Genomic DNA, 16118 nt, shown 5'->3' on the forward strand with positions numbered 1-16118 from the left:
TAAACCATAGCGAATTTATTTGTTTATCACAAAAAGGGCAGCCTAAGAGTCTTTTGAACTTCCAAACCAGGACGTGAACAAAAAACTATCGTGGTTATAACAGTAATGGTGGGACAAAAGCGTAAAGAGTCAAGAGTCAATCAACACTTGACCGGACGAAGATATTACATGTTCGCAAAATGTTGGTCAGTGCAAGTTCTGAGTGAGAAGCCAAACAAGAAAGTAGAAACCTACTGGAATAAAAGCAACAACATCTATAAGTAGGTCTTAACATTAAAACTTATCCCCTGCTATCACAACACTGGGGAAAAGTACAAAAGCATCCGATCGCCCCAAAGTCGTGCGAGAAATCCCAGTGGCTATTTTTTTCCACGAACTAACCCTTTTCAAAAAGCCACAAAAGTCCACACAGAAGCTGGCTGACATGAAATCTTTTGAGGTCTCTATTTGGCCCGCAGCATTGCACGGCGGGAGTAAAGGGCTTTCTTTGCAGGATCATTACACCACGATAAATAACAACAGCAACATTTCACCATGCGCACTCAGCCAAACGGCAATAGGCCATCATTAATTTGCTGCAACACAAAGCGTGATTACATGCGGTTTGGCTAATTAAAGGCTTGCTTGCGGCCCAGCGTCATTTACTTATTGGGGACGGGGAAATAAGCAAGTACTTGATAACTGGTCAGCATTTGGAATTAAAATTTTGGGGTGTTATCCTGATATGATTCAATTATTACTGTTGTCTATGAACGGCGTCAGATGATAAAGTAGGGCACAAAATTTGAACGCGCTGTGTGCTTTTTAGGGGTTATTCATAGTTTCATTTGTAATGGCTCTTTTTGTAATGCTAATGCGATGCGTATGAATAATTAAAATATTCACTGCATATGGGAATTTTCAAGACATTTGAAAATAGTAGTAAATAAAAGGAACCACACCAGTAGTTCATTCTACTCGGATAAATGTGCTTTTCTGATGGCGGCAATACACCAATTTCCATTTATTTGCATACGTTTAAGTACTGGAAATGGACTTCCAGTCGTGTGTGTACTGTATTATTTCATGCATTCGTTTAATAACATGACGGGATTGTTTTATTGGCAAAATATTGATGTATAAATAGAGCAAGGGCTAATTAGGGTTTTAACCAAGTATACTGTAAGCCGCGCTGTGATTCACAGTGTGTGACGCACAAACAGAATATAGGCTAGTGGCATCTATTCCAGGGTTAATGTAGTCATCCGGTGAATTAATAAAACATTTGTCGTTGAGCTGTGGTATCAGACATAATGAGTCATAAAAGAATTTTTAGGCGCTTTAAAGCCTTGAGATGTTTTTGTTCTGAGGCGCAGAGGAATATTATCTATAGATAACAAGCATTCAAATCCAACTTAAGGGAGACATTTTCCTTATTTTTGTGTCTAACCTAAAGTGCACTCTTATTTGCCGCCTTTTTGGCATTGACATAGCCTGACCCTGCGTCAAATGGCATTACACCACCTGCGCCGCAATTTAGACCTGATTTCACCCGGTCTAAACTTGCCTCTGTCAGGTGTGCTGGGGCCTCTGAGAGTTTTGTCACAAATATTTCATGCGCTCTTACAGGATGATCCCGCCCACCAACAAGGATTTCCTGATCAACGACCTGGCGGCCGGACGCGAGTACGACCTGTGCGTGCTAGCCGTGTACGACGACGGCGTCACGTCGCTGACGGCCACGCGCGTGGTCGGCTGCATCCAGTTCCACACGAACAACGAGGTCAGCCCGTGCCGATTCATGCACAGCCAGTTCCTGGGGGGCACCATGATCATCATTATCGGCGGCATCATCGTGGCGTCCGTCCTGGTCTTCATCGTCATCCTCATGATCCGCTACAAGGCCTACGTCGGGCCAGAGGACACCAAGGCCAAGGCGGGCCCCGGCGTCCGATCGCAGTCCAACGGCAGCCACCAACGACTGCAGCGCTCGGCATCCGGTCAGGCTTCGGACGAGGGCCAGCGTGAGGGATCCAAGGAATGCATGGCGCTGGTTCTGAAGATGGACCATGACAAGAAAGAGGACACCAGAGCCTTAGTGGCCGTTGGGGCGCCCTCCGCCGTCCCGGACGTGGAGCTGCCTCCGTCGAGGAAGCGAAGGAGCAGCCTGCCGCCGGAGGACACGCAGACGGACAGCAGCCTGACGGGCTCCACCATGTCGCTGTGCCTCATCGGCCCGAGCGCCGGCTCGGCCGAGGCGCCGCGCTTCGGGGACAAAAAGGGACTCCTGGCCAACGCGGGGCTGCTGATGCCCGGCGAACTGACGCGAACTCGGCACAGGTTCTCCTTCGACGGAGGGGACTACTCCATATTTCAGAGCCACAGTTACCCGCGGCGGGCCAGGACGAGGTGGCACCGCTCCACCAACCAGCTGGACGCCGAGTCGTCGCCCCTGGCCAACCGCCGGGTGACGTTCAGCAGCACCGAGTGGATGCTGGAAAGCACCGTGTGAGCGGACGTGCCGCCAAACAGACAAAAAGTACATCGGCCATTCATCCCGCCTTGCCATCACACACGCCAGAGAGGTTTGTCAGCAATCTGTGCCTCATTTTTTCTTTCCCTATTTCAGTTGGCAATTGAAAATCCAAACATTGAGAATAGGACTAATTATTTCTTGTCTTGTTTTTTTTTTGTTTTTGTTTATTTAATTCAACACACAGGTGTCAAACTCACCCGTAAAGTTTACAGTGCGTTTTAGACTCGTCCCGACATTTCAGCTGAAGAGTCACATCTTGTCCTTAGATTATTGTTTTTCAAAGTAAAAGCAGAGCAAATGTTTTTATTCCGATTCAACACAAAGATCATTCGGGTTTCATGGAAAACTACAGAAGTCAAAGAATAATTACTGTAAAAAAAATAAAATGAAAATAGTCTCTAAATGATGAATTGATTATTAAAAAAATAATAGATTAATTTGGTAATCTACTATTAGTTGTTTGATTAATCTTTGCACCTTTGACCAAATGTAAACCAAACTCAACTTTAAACCGACGAATGACATAAAACGTGATTTTTGGCAAAAAAAAAAAAATCACCTTGAAAATTAATTATAATAATCAGCCATTCTTTCATTTTTTTTGTATTTCAATTGCCAATTGAAAATGGGAAGAAGGAATAATATGCGGATTGTCAGCCTATGTTTCTTTAACGCAGCAGTGCCTTAATTCTCACCAACGGAACAAAAAAAGTACAAATGGAGGATGCTGCTCGCTGTCGTCAAAAAAACAACAACAAAAAAAAACACCTCTCGTCATTCCTTTGACGATTTGTTTGTTTACCCGTCCGTCCGTGTGAGGTTTGTATGTTTTTTTTCTTTCATTGTTCAAAAAAAAAAGAGAAAAAAAAGTGCAACTTTCAAGTGAACAGCAACACAAAAAAACATTTGTGCACAGAAGACACGAAGATACGAGGACATGTATCAACACCAAGTAATAATTTAACGGATTTAAAAAAAACAAAAAAACGTATTTTACACGTTTCTTAACAGTGACGGGATTCCTCCTGGCTTCTCATGGGACTGGAATGTGTGAAGTTGCTCCAGATGTGACTGTATATTATTAACCCTTATCTGGCTGGTCTAGATCAAAAAAAAGACGACAAACCGCAAAGGAAGACCTATATGAATATATTCAAACATTTGGTGTATGTGTACTAACGATGTAAAAAGTAAGTAAGTCATAATGTCACATGACTTTTTACAAAGCATTTGGGTGTTGGCTGCAAGTTTTTACATTAAAAACCTGTGTCATCACACCTCGCTATATGTCAAACGGCGGGTCCGTGTGTTGAGTTTTTTGCTCCGTCCAGCACTCGTGAATCTGTGTATCGATTGTTGACAGGAAAAAAAAAATTGAGATGGGTCATTGTATCAAACATGGATTTTTGGGTCATAAAAGGGTTAATAGGTCAAACACGGGTCAACAGAGGATCAAACACAGGTCTGTCAAAACAGGTTTGTAGTTGGACCGTGAGACTTGGTTCAACTGTGTCAAAACATGTACGCAGAACTCAAATCTGAATCCTTCCTCGTGTGTCTCGAGTTGTTCGATTTGCGTTTTTCACACATCAAGTTGAGCGCATGAATATTTCATCTTGCCAGAATTATTTATAAGGACGCCACTTGTGTGTGAAAAGCTGCAGAGTTGACCACGGAGGCGAGGAAGAAGAGGAGGGGGAGGGGGGGGAGGTCGTGGGAGGTCGTGGGAGACAGGGAACATGTTAACAGGATCTCAGTGGAGGCGCCTGCAGGGCTAACGAGACGCAGTGGGCGTTTCCTGCCCCTAGGGGGAGACAAAGCTCAATGAGGAGGATCACAGTAATTATTTGCTTGAGAGGTCTGACACTTAAGTGTGTGTGCGCATGTGTACCGTTGACTGTCATGTCGAAGAGATAATTCTGTCGGTTGTTATCTGCGGCCATAATTCATTCAAAGCGGTGTAAAAATGTGCTTCGCTAGGAAGAAGCCGCAGCTCTACCGAGCAAGCCGAGCCTTCCAAATAAAGCTGCGGTTTTGTGTGTTGTCAGCGCTTTTTCTTGCTTCTGAGGCTGCACAAAATCAGCCTTGACCCGGTGAGGTTGCTGAGGAGCTCGTTAAATCTTTAATGTGTGATAATGTGTCGGAGGAGTCCAATCAGAGCCGGTTAGAAGATCCATTAAAGTGTATTTGTTTACATCAGGATTTGTCATTTTGTTTGCTAGCATGATCAAAAAACACCGATTAAGTCAATCGTATATTGATAAAGTGTAATACTGTGAAGTTCGATGAAGAATTTTGGATATGGAATTGTGTGATCCACATATGGATGGTTTGGCCTTGATGGAGGTCGTTCTCATCTTTCATAGGAACACATTGCCTCGAGTCAATCCAATTTTGTTTACCGAAGAGACTTGAACGCATCTGCTTCGGCTTGTGCCTCTTTTTAACCTCACCCCTGCCTGTCGATACACATTTGAATTTTGTTCCACCTTTTGCGCACTCTCATCTCTTCGGAGAGAACATTGTTGCCTTTTGACCCACTCGCGTTTCTTTCTCTTGTACTTTTAACTTATTTTTCTTTCCCCTTCCAGCAGCCTGGCAAGTGATTGAGTTACAAAAAGCTGCCCAGATGCCTCTCGCCCACGTCTCCTGACCGCAGTGAGGAAGACGTGACCCGTGACGGCGAGCGTGAGAATATGCTTTCAACGGTACCGTTCATTAGCGTGGCAGGCGTTCAATTTGTAGGGTCACGGCTGTTAATGGCGTCATTTAGCCCCTTTCTAAGACATTAAGCAAAAGTGCTCCATTGCGGGAATAGTCGGGTCATGCAGGGGATGGAGTGCAGCGGCGTACCGACAACTCTTTAACAAGCATTGATGGGAGGGGCTAATGGAAAGAAGGTACAAGACAGGCCAATCAGCAATGACAGCCTATTTGTTTGACTTCACGACTCTCCAATTACATTGAGAGAATCGTGTTGACAGCTAGTAGCTAGCTGCTAATGAAATGACCCCATGACCTGAGTCTTTTTTTTTCTTAAGAACAGGAATATCAAAGGGTCTCAAATGGTCCTTAATGGTAGATTTTTTTTTTTAATCATTTATACTTAACCCATTCACTGCCAGCCCAGTCAAAAGACGTCTATAGCCGTTAATAGCAGTTAATGAGTTTTATATAAATCAGTTGTGTTGGAGCAATACAACATTTGTTGTCAATAAGCTTTATGGAACATTAAAAAAAAAACAGAATGCCATCAAACATGATGTTAAAAATGCACATATTTAAAAAAAAAAATGCAGAGGAGTTTATTTTGCTCCAATGGCAGAGTTCTCTTCTCACTCTTCGGAACTTTCATCTGTGCTCTCTTGGCCTGCCGCTTTCCAGTCCCTCCTGTGTTTCTTTGCGGAGTCCGAATGTTTGTGCGAGTCGTCGTTTTTCCTCTTGCGTTTCCGCCCGTCCTCGTCTTTCCTCTCCTTTTTCTTACTTTTATGACGATTTTTCGTCTTGTCATCGCTGCTGTCTTCACTCTTCTTTTTCCCCTCCTCTTCTTCCTCCTTTTTCTTCTTTTTCTTTTTCTTCTTCTTTTTGGAGCGTTTCGACTTTGAGGCTTTACTTTTGTGGCCCTCCTTTACGGTGCTGCTTTTGTCACTGGAAATAGAGTACGAACAAAACAGTTGGTGGCCATTTTGTGAACAAAAGACTACACCTGAATAATATTAGATCAAATCTGAAATTCCATAATTAGCGCAATAATAATAATGTGCAAATAAAAAAGTAATGATAATCATTAACTAAAGATGATGACAGTTGTATAAAAATGTAAAACATGCTGGTCGTTTGGAAGTTCCTAATATGCCGCCCATCTAAATTATCACCGTCTGTCGGTATTATCCAGTTCAGCTCCACAAGCAACACACTAATAAACATCTGCTTTAATTAATTTCGATTGGCTCATCATCAGATAATAAAGAGTCTAATGAGTGTTGTTAACAGGACAAAAAGAGGCTCTCCTTGTGTTGGTAGCAAACTGAGCTTTATTAATTTTGCTAAAAGAATCCCCGTTGGCGCAATCTCTGGTATTAAAACAAACGAGCAGGCAAGAGGGGGTGATGTGAAGAAGAAGAAAAAAAACAACTTTCTGACGTGGTGTGAATTACACCTTGTTCAAGGTCTATTCTTCGTGATAGCGTGTAATTTACCTGTCACTCGCAAACTCTTCAGGGTACAGCTCCTTGAAGCCACTGTGTCCCCATCTGCGCACAAAATAACACACTTGGTTCAGGTTATGTTAGCACTAGAATCCACCAATTTGCTGGGTTCCGTTTGAAATCCATAGGAAATAAAAAACAGGTTCTCTTGGTTACCTGTCTGGATCGTTGTCCTCAAAGTCGTAGAGTTTTCGCGTCCAGTATCGAGTCTCCCTATCGTCGTGTTCCGAGGAAATCCTGGACTGATAGGATAATCGATCGCAGTGCATTTGACCTCTGGAATAATATATTTTTTTTTAAATGTCAGAAAATTGTGCAAGGGTTTTTAGTGTCCGAGGAACTGAAAGTGAAGCTGCTCCTGTACCTGATAGTCTTGGTGGCGCTCATGTGACTGTTGTTTGACATTTGGACCTCCCAGCCACGCAACTTCCACATCTCTGACTCTTCCTGGATCTGCAGTAAGTGAACAAAGCATTTCATAAGGGTGTTTTGCTTTGTCATTAGGTTGTAATGGCTTGTCCTGGCTGCTGAGTACAATCTGACTAATAACAATAATTACATGCACATCTGTAAATTGTGCTGAATTATTAAACATGTAAAATGCCACATTTTAATTCATCTAACCTAAATGCAAGTTGTTTTTTTTAAATGAAGACAACTGTGTGTTTTTGTCTCCTACCTTGTTGTGAGCATCAGTGTGCCGGATAACATTCCGCAGCAGAGTCTTCCCCAGAGTCTGCTTCGACATGATGAGAACCTGACAAGGACACAAAGTACGTTCAAATCACAAAATGTGAATTAGTTGGGGTTAGCGCTTTACGTACAAAAGACTAAAAAAAACGACAAATTCTTACTCACTCTTGATCTGTGACTCTATAATTTGAAAAGCACCATAAATGTCTCATGCGCTAAGCGTCAACTTTTGTATGACAAAGAAAGAAAAGGAAGCTCCGATTAATTTCACACCACTCGCGTATTTCGTTGCGTCTTCCGCATACTCGATGACGTATTTTCCGTGAAAGTAAAAGCACGTCGCTCAATGGCTACATTAACTGTCAATCGTTATGTCAGCCAATGAGCGTAAAGGAGGGTAACGGCTTATTACATGATTTCCTGTGGTTTAAAGGGAACGTACCCGCTTAATGTCAGCTCGATCGTGATTGGTCTGGATACGTACGAGGGCGTTCTATGTGTTTCAAACCAAATTTAATGTTTTCTTGGCATTTTTTTTTTTTTTTTGCATACTTAAGGTCAGTATACTTAACCACAAACAAACATCAAGTATAAACAAACGTTACGGTGCAAATTCAAAAGCCAAATGTCTCATCTGGTGCCACCTTTATCATTAAAATAAGTTAACTACTGTGTAAAATAACAATATATTCTAGTAGAATCTACCTTGAGAAATAAAATAGATTTATGCCATTTAAATTTAATTCCTTGTATTGGATATATTTAGAGCCAGACATTTCGTCATGACAAAAATAAGTACCATTTATGCTCTGTGGTTCTATTTTTTAAAACTTTAATTTAACCTGGCAACTCATTTGCTGCACACTACAACTAAAATACTACTTTCCATTTATCTGTGGACAGAAAAAGTTTGACAACCCCATCTTTACATCATCTGAGGCCAGCGACTAATTGCAGACTTCTATAAAAGAAAGCATTTTCTGATCCTGTAATATTCAGACTACATAAATATACCATCAACCGTCCAGCTGTTGATTTCAGCACACATGGTGCGCCCCAAATACCTTCACCGCATAGATTTCCATGAATCTTTTCAGAAACTCTACACAGGGTTGCAAAATTCCTCCTCAGTGAAAGTGGAGAAGCAGGAGCAGGGAGAGGAGGAACGAAGATGAGAAGGGGGAGGGGGTAAACACACCCAGACGGAAAAGAGCCATGTCTGACAACGAAAGAAGGAATAACAAAGACACAGAAAGAGAGAGAAAATGGCAGGAGTAGAGAATACATGCAAATGAGGAGCCGCATCAATAGTTGGAGACACAAATGCATTGTGTGCGTGTGCGCGTGTGTGTTTGCAATGAAAGGGCAGGCATAGCATAGTGACTGGTGCTGCTGAGCACCAATCTCTCTTCTGTCTGTGATCCCCCCCCCCTGCAGCTTGGCACCATCCAGCCAGGCGAGGACAGAAGGAGGCTTTCCAGGGCTTTTTGATTTGGGATTTGTATGAATATGAGAGGATTTGGACCACGTCGCCGCCACAGCCGCTCCTGTTCTTTCCCACCGCGCGTGTGAGGCGTGGAGATTCATCCGGTTTTGCCTCGCTCCCCTCCCTGCGTGGCTGTTATGGTCCGGACTGAGAATCAGGGCATCACCGGGACGCGGGGCTCCAGCTGACTCCAGCCATGGGGGCCAAACAGATGAAATGGTGAGCGTCATTCTTTTGTTTTGTTTTTATCTGCAACAAATGGGTTGCTATAATGTTAGCATCACGAGCATGTACCTGGCAGGAAGCAAATACATCCTTTTTGTCATCGGTGACGAATCACGTCATCCATGGCGCGGTATGAGGCGACAGTGATAGCTGGAGCAGGATGCTGATTGTCTGCCTGTTTACGGCGCGCTATGGATCATGTGGGTGTGTCTCAGTGAGGCCGGATGCTATTGCCTAGCAACCGCCCTCTCCTTTGCCTCCTTAGCACCTTCACTTCCATTTTGAGAGCACGATGGATGGATGGATGGATGGATGGATGGATGGATGGATGGATGGATGGATGGATGGATGGATGGAGGGATGGAGGGATGGAGGGATGGATGGATGGATGGATGGATGGATGGAGGGATGGAGGGATGGACGGAGGGATGATTCACTGGTATAAAAATAAGAGCTCAGATTCTAGACATTAATGTACCTCATCTTGTAGCAAATTCAGTCAAAGGCCCAACCCGATTCCATACCCAAATAACAAGTCAAACTTTTCACCCCATCACACGCGCCAATGCTGATCTGTTGCTAATCTTATGTAAATCCTAATCTGAAATTGAAAGTCCCAATTTCTCCTCAGTCACGTTGCGCCTCCCCCTGTTACGAAGCAGCCCGCCAACTTATAAACAAGTTTGTTTATCGAGCGTCTCCAGCCACCAGGAGGCGGAGGACTGCAGGAGACGGTTTAGGTGATGACTGAAAGTATCTGGATGGTGTCATCATGTCATCAGCTCGGGCGGAGATTAGGAGGGGTGGCTGCTTGCTCTGATCCCTTTCGGAGAAACACTGAAAGCATAATCACTACAACTTCTGATAAGACACTCACTTGATGGCTTTATGGGGAGAGCTTTTTTCCACAAAAAAAAATGCAATATAGTGTATAAAGTGACGATCTATCAGCACCAATACACCTAAATCAGATGTCAAAATTTGAGTGTGAATGGTTTGGTTATATATGTTATATATTTAGCTGCATTGCTAAATGTAGCTATTTGTTCTTTTTCAACAGATTTTTTGATGTGTGGTATGCGTCTGTGTTTGTACTTGTCTTCACTCAGTCATAAATTTTCCTTAAGAATCAAATTATTCACATTCAAATGAACAAATAGCTACTTTAGCATGCTAATGTTAGCATTTTATGTATTTGTAACGGAGTCTGTGTGTTACTATGACGAAAAATACATGTATTAGGGCAGCTATGTTGCAAAAACCCAAGAATCATTTAAAATCCTTCTCTGAATTGTTAATGTCTTTAATTAGCATTTCAACATAGAGTCGCTTTAATATGTCCTTGTTTGTGTCCATCCTAATAATTCACTTACATACATCATTTGACTTGATTTGATTATTAGCATTATTGTAAATTGACTGACAGGGAAGCAGCACTCCAGAGCACATAATCTCTGGCAAGCAGATAAAAATGCAATGCCCGTTTTAGAGTGGAAATAATGCGATTAGCTTAGCCGCCCCCCCTAAAAAGGAAAAGAAAATCTCTTCAGTTTCAATCTAAATCATGCAACATGTTTTACGCCACTAATGCTATGCCTCCGGATTTTCTGTGGTTTTATTCTACACTACACTTAAGCCTGCAGTTTTGTTCGCGCTCTGTTTAGCCCGGGGTGTAAGAGAGTTTAATTTTTTTTTTTTCAGTCTCTCCTTCCCACTGAGTTGCCCCCTCCCCACACACACACACACACAGTGGAGGGGGTAAATAGAATCTCCCTGCTGGACGTAATAGCACAGTTCATAGTTTACAATAGCTTCATCTTATTTCTGTCAAAACAAAGCAAAGTGATGATGACAGTTTGCCTCCTTCGCCTGTCCTCAGGCTGCTTTAGAACTCCCCAAGCAGACACAACAGAGTGGACATGCACTAAATGCATGACCACCATCCACGAGGAAGCTCAAAGAGCGATGTGACTCATGAAGCTAGCAAAATATGTGAAGAATTTTCTGCGTCATGCTTGCATGACTTTCTTGGTGATCATGTTGCAGCCTGTGTCGGTGATATTGTCAAGGCTGGAAGTCCAGTCGTAAAAATCCAAGCTTATAAATTGTCAGATTTAAAAATGTAAAAAATAAAATTTTAAAAACTGAAATATGACATGCACACACTCGCAACTGACAACGAGGCACTCTAAAGTTGACATTGGGTGTTTCCATGTATTTAAAAAAAATTCAAACATCTTCCCAGATGGGTTTGATTCATCATTTCCATGATGATCCAAGATACGTTAAAAAGCTATATCAACATTTTATGCGCACGTCTCTATTTATGGACGCTCATCTGGCAGGAAGCGCAAACAGTGACGGTGCTGCCTGCGCTCACCATCTGTTTCTGATTCAGCCTCAGCTCAGCCAGCCCCGTGCGTTCCCCCAAAGAGGAGCACGCTGTCATCCGCTCTGGCGACACACCCGGACATGAAACCATCCGTGATCAGCCTGAAGAGCAGTTAGCGGGACCGGGCCAGGACAAATCCGAGCATTTCACAGGTTGGTTGCTTCTATATCTAGTAGTAGATTCAAGTGAAAGCAACATTCTGATTTCAGAGGAGGTCTCTCTCTGCGGGCTCTGCCCCTCCCTTGGGCAAAATGTGCCAGAGGAGGAGAAGTCCTGGGAGGAGCAGCTGGATGTCCACCAGGAGCAGCTGGAGCGGGAAATGCAGGAAGCCAGGAGGATGGTGTTCCGTCTCCAGGTAAAAGACTTTTCCCAAATAGGAACCAGTTTGGTTTTTACAAAGTCCTCCGAGGGCCATGTTAAAATTTATGACAAATCGTGATGCAACCGTTAAATAAATGTTTTTTTAGAAGATATTTGTGGATGTTTGTAGAGTTGATTCGTGCGTCCCTGAACACGGCAAATGGGACTTGTTAGACCGAAATACAGGCTCTTCAGCATCTATATAAATACACATATACTAAATAACTCTGCAAGTACATGTCAATATTAATTCTCGCTTAAAAAATACTGCATAATCTGGTTCATTCAACATATAGAAAAATACTTTAAATGGCAAATTGATAACTAATTAATTGATAACTAATTTCTGTCTAAAAAAACATTTTAATTGCAAAATCATCGTAATAATCATAATTATTAAAAAAAATCTATTAATGTCAACATTGTTGATGTTGTATTTATATTATAATTTATTATATTATATTATATTATATTATATTATATTATATTATATTATTATATAGTATATTATTATTTGTGATTGGCTCGTTCATGGTCCTCTGTGTGACTCTGAGGTCAAGCAATTATATCAAACGGGAAGGATACTTGACAGAAATAACAATTCGGAAGCGTGTTTGTCTACAGGCTTTGCTCCTCAATGGCTCCCTCCCAGAGGACGACTCGGGTGGATCTGTGAGTTTGGGAGAGAACCGGGCCAACGGCGAGCAGCAGCTGGTAACGTGGCCCCTTCCCTCTCGTGTGTCCACTAAGTCGTGAAAATGCAGCAGCGGCCGACACGTTCTCCGCTTTGTGTGAACTCTCAGTCCTTCTGTCGTGTTGGTGTTCTGCCGCCATCGCTCCCGTCTGGAGAGCGTAAATTAATCTCACTGATCTCTCGGGCCTCCCTGTCAGCGTCCCCCTCTGGTAGCTCTCAAATTTTCTAATTAGGATGCTCTTACTGTTTCCCTCTGAAGGTTCTCACGCGCAGCCGCCTGGACCAAAGCATGGAGGAGGCCCTTGATCTCAAAGTACGCCAAGTGAATGTAATCAACTTTTAGGCTGCCCTGTTTCTCAAAACGTCTCTCTTCATCTGTCCAATGTGTAGCGGGAGCTCCTGAGACACAAACAGGAGGTGCGCCATATTCAGGCCATCAAGGTAAATGAACCTTTGGAAAAGTAATTCAAGAATAGCCACCAGGGATGAAAGCCGATCTGAATGGGAAAATCGCTTTTGATTTAAAAGATGTCAGTTCATCGGTCCAAAAACTAATGATCGTATCCCGAATGACCCTTTGACCCCTAGGATGCCCTGCAGCAGCGGCTGTCTGTGCAGGAAGACGTCGTGCTGCAGTTAAAGCAGGAGCTACTGAGGAGCAACATGGCCAAAGAACAGCTGGAAGGGGAAAATGTGAGCAAAATTATGATTTTTCAAATTATTTGACCCGGCGCAACCCACAATGATGATATTTCGGATCATGCACTTTCCAGGCGGTGCTCAAAGACAAGCTGGGCGAACGCAACAAACTGCTGGGCGAGTACGAGGTATTGCGTCCTTAAAATCGCTTTGATGCAAACTCAAGGTGTGTTTTACATATGCAGACGAAGGTCTTTTCTTCTCTTCTCTTTGGTTGCCATAGCAGCAAGTCGGGAGGAAGGACAGGATGCTGCAGCAGCAAAAGCACGACGAGGCTCAGCACAAAGCCCGTGATGTTAGCCACAATTGGGTAATGAACATAATGTAGTGGTTAACAGGTCTGCCTCACACTCGTGAGATTCTGGGTTCAAATCTCGGAATTTGCGTCATCCCTGCTCTCGAATTTTTTTACGGATGCACAACTTTTAGCTCATTTGTTGCTAATATGACAAATCGTTTGAAACCAGATGTACCAGTCCCAGATTGTAACATTGTCTTCTACGTGACAGTCATTTCGGAGTGAAGGTGGTTACAGCAGCTCTCTTCCAGCATTCCAGCACACCACACCCGTAAGTACACGTGATGTCTCCACGTTGCCGGAAAGTGCCGAATCGTCATTTGGAATCATCACAGGGTGAGGAGCTGCAGCTGGTGAGGGAGGCCCTGCGTAGTTTGAGAGACAACTTTTCCGGTCACGACCCCCAGCATCACACCTTGGACACCTTGGAGCAGGGCGTGTCAAGCCTCATGGACCGCCTGCACTCAGACGCCCAGCGACGGCACAACAAAGGGGTACGAAAGTCCAAAAAAATATTGACACATTCTGGAATTATCATATTTTGTGTGTAGTTGGATGTTGTCAAGCATAATGTCCACTCTGTGGTCGTGAAATGTCTTGAAATAATTTCAGAAATTCAAAATATATTTGTTAAAGTCAAGCGTGTGTTCATTAAATGCTATTAATTAGCTAAAATGCGGGAGCTGGACAAAAATGCATTTCTAACAGCAGTAGCTACATCCATGGAAAATTATTTGTTTTATTTGAAAGTCTTAAAGGCACCTTATGGTGATATTGAATCAGATCAGGAAAGACATTTTCCAAGAATAACAGCTTGTCTTCCAGGAGGAATTTAAATCGCCCGGCCGCAAAGCCAACTCTTCAGATCGAGAATCGTGGCCGCCGACCTCAAGTGAGGCACACTAAAATTTGTCTTTTTTTTTATCTCTGTTTGATAGCTCCGCTGTGTAGGACACTATTGGCAGTGAGATGTTTTAACAGCCTTTTTGTTGTATGCTTTATTTTTATTTTTAGAAATGGCTCACTCTCACAGCAGCCCGGGGTTGGATGCCTCCGTGTCTACAAAAGTTCTCTACTTCACCGATCGCTCCCTCACCCCCTTCCTCATCAACATACCGAAAAGGTTAACGTTATGTTAATAAGATTCAGCATTATTTCTTCTGTATTTAATAAATCAAACTAAGCGGACCAAAATTAACATCAAATTACACAAAAAGATTGTGATGCTATACATGCAATGGAATCCACAATTTGCTTAATTTAGAAGCAATTTTCCACATAGGAAATAATAGAAATAGAATTCATTCATTCCAGAGTAACCGTGCAAAGTCAATATTTGAATATTATGATGATAAACCTCCTTTCTTTGCTATGTTCTGTTGAGACTTTTGGAAAAAAAAATATTAATCCTTTGATGTTGTCTGAAGTGAGCTCCAGTGAGGCATGCTGACATCTCATGGTTTTATTATTTTTTTAAGTCTTTTGATGCATTTTGCACCCTGTGTCTGACTGTATAATTTCCAGGTATGTATAAACTTTGGAGTTACTGCCTGTTTTATTAACTCCAGCTCATAATAATAATCACAAGTTCTAGTTTCTACATGCTGTGTTCATAAAGGGAGAAATTCAGAGGTTTAGTTTCTGCTAATGTGTCCTGTCAGGTTGGGCGAGGTGACGCTGCGAGACTTCAAGACCGCCGTGGATCGTCAAGGCAGCTTCAGATACCACTTCAAAGCGCTCGACCCGGAGTTTGGCACCGTCAAAGAGGAGGTGGGTGGGAAATTATAACGCCGCAAAAAAAAAACCACAGCAGAAATAGAACGTGATGTGCTAATAATAACCTGGTTGAAGTTGATAACACTGTGCCCATTTTTATTTTTAATATATTTTCAAACATTTTCATGTGGTCCTATGTTGTGTGTTGAATTATGAGGAAACATATTTGAATCTACTTTTGTGCAGGTATTCCAGGATGGTGCAGTGGTGCCTGGCTGGGAAGGAAAGATTGTAGCATGGGTGGAGGAAGATCATGGGGAGAGGAGGTAGAAGTCCAAAAAAAAAAAAAAAATCAGTTGTGTTCACTGAAGCAGAACTTGACTGAAAACTCTCGGGACCAATGGACTGAAATATAGTGTGGGAAATATTTTACGTTGAGGAATGCTCGCCAGATGCCGTTTACGCCTCATAAACCCGGACATGAAATCAGTCAATTTGATCATAATGGTCCCTAATGAAAATAATTTAAATAACAGTATTGATAAAAGACAGGGTGGATGTTTACTGCCATTTTCCACAAGTTCTAGATTGCCAAATAGTGGATGTTTGTGCCACTCTTCACTTTCAAACGATGTTTTAATAAACATTCATTATCGCATGCATCATTTTGCTGTCAATTATTCCGGAGATGGACGGTAATGGCGGGTCCCGGTAGCGGCGGCTCGGAGCCATTACACCTACGCTCCATTAGCAAACAAAGCCCGCTAATTGCTTAATAGAGAGGCGTGTTTGCAGCAGTGACTCAGCCCTCACAGGGACGGAATAACATTTT

General features: G+C 42.8%; 3 protein-coding genes across 10 annotated transcripts in view; 2 read left to right on the plus strand and 1 right to left on the minus strand.

Moving 5' to 3' along the window:
• lrfn1 (leucine rich repeat and fibronectin type III domain containing 1) overlaps nucleotides 1–4060 on the plus strand; it is a 117805-nt gene extending 113745 nt beyond the window's left edge. For 3 of the 4 annotated variants that reach the window (XM_088381239.1, XM_088381240.1, XM_088381241.1), the window contains one exon: nucleotides 1609–4059. In XM_088381239.1, the coding sequence (XP_088237365.1) occupies nucleotides 1609–2491 (883 nt within the window). In that variant the 3' untranslated portion in view covers nucleotides 2492–4059. Of the gene's footprint in view, nucleotides 1–1608 lie in introns of all 4 variants that reach the window. The other variant, XM_088381242.1, reaches the window with a different exon arrangement.
• A 1609-nt stretch (nucleotides 4061–5669) lies between these two features.
• Nucleotides 5670–9330, minus strand: nkapd1 (NKAP domain containing 1). Its single transcript, XM_088381254.1, has 7 exons — nucleotides 9197–9330; nucleotides 7582–9086; nucleotides 7403–7480; nucleotides 7088–7176; nucleotides 6880–6999; nucleotides 6715–6768; nucleotides 5670–6163 (listed from the first exon to the last, which is right to left on the minus strand). Exons 3-7 carry the CDS (start codon nucleotides 7469–7471, stop codon nucleotides 5851–5853), a joined length of 645 nt encoding a protein of 214 aa, XP_088237380.1. The 5' UTR covers nucleotides 7472–7480; nucleotides 7582–9086; nucleotides 9197–9330; the 3' UTR covers nucleotides 5670–5850.
• On the plus strand, nucleotides 7876–15948 carry dixdc1a (DIX domain containing 1a). 5 transcript variants are annotated; one of them, XM_088381247.1, is made up of 16 exons: nucleotides 7952–7973; nucleotides 8320–9121; nucleotides 11526–11671; nucleotides 11729–11874; nucleotides 12504–12593; nucleotides 12833–12886; nucleotides 12964–13014; nucleotides 13162–13266; nucleotides 13347–13400; nucleotides 13496–13582; nucleotides 13782–13841; nucleotides 13906–14064; nucleotides 14396–14462; nucleotides 14585–14693; nucleotides 15232–15340; nucleotides 15533–15948. In XM_088381247.1, the coding sequence occupies exons 2-16, from the start codon at nucleotides 9099–9101 to the stop codon at nucleotides 15614–15616; spliced, it is 1344 nt and encodes a 447-aa protein (XP_088237373.1). In that variant the 5' UTR covers nucleotides 7952–7973; nucleotides 8320–9098; the 3' UTR covers nucleotides 15617–15948. The 5 variants fall into 5 exon arrangements, with proteins under 5 accessions (XP_088237372.1, XP_088237373.1, XP_088237375.1 ...); XM_088381249.1 differs by having other exon boundaries at nucleotides 13499–13582; XM_088381245.1 differs by having other exon boundaries at nucleotides 8320–8748; nucleotides 8854–9121; nucleotides 11526–11874.
• Nucleotides 15949–16118: the final 170 nt, after the last annotated feature.

Source organism: Syngnathus floridae, chromosome 7, assembly GCF_059516105.1.
Source record: "Syngnathus floridae isolate MCC-2025c chromosome 7, RoL_Sflo_1.0, whole genome shotgun sequence".
In the NCBI taxonomy this organism is placed as follows: domain Eukaryota; kingdom Metazoa; phylum Chordata; class Actinopteri; order Syngnathiformes; family Syngnathidae; genus Syngnathus; species Syngnathus floridae.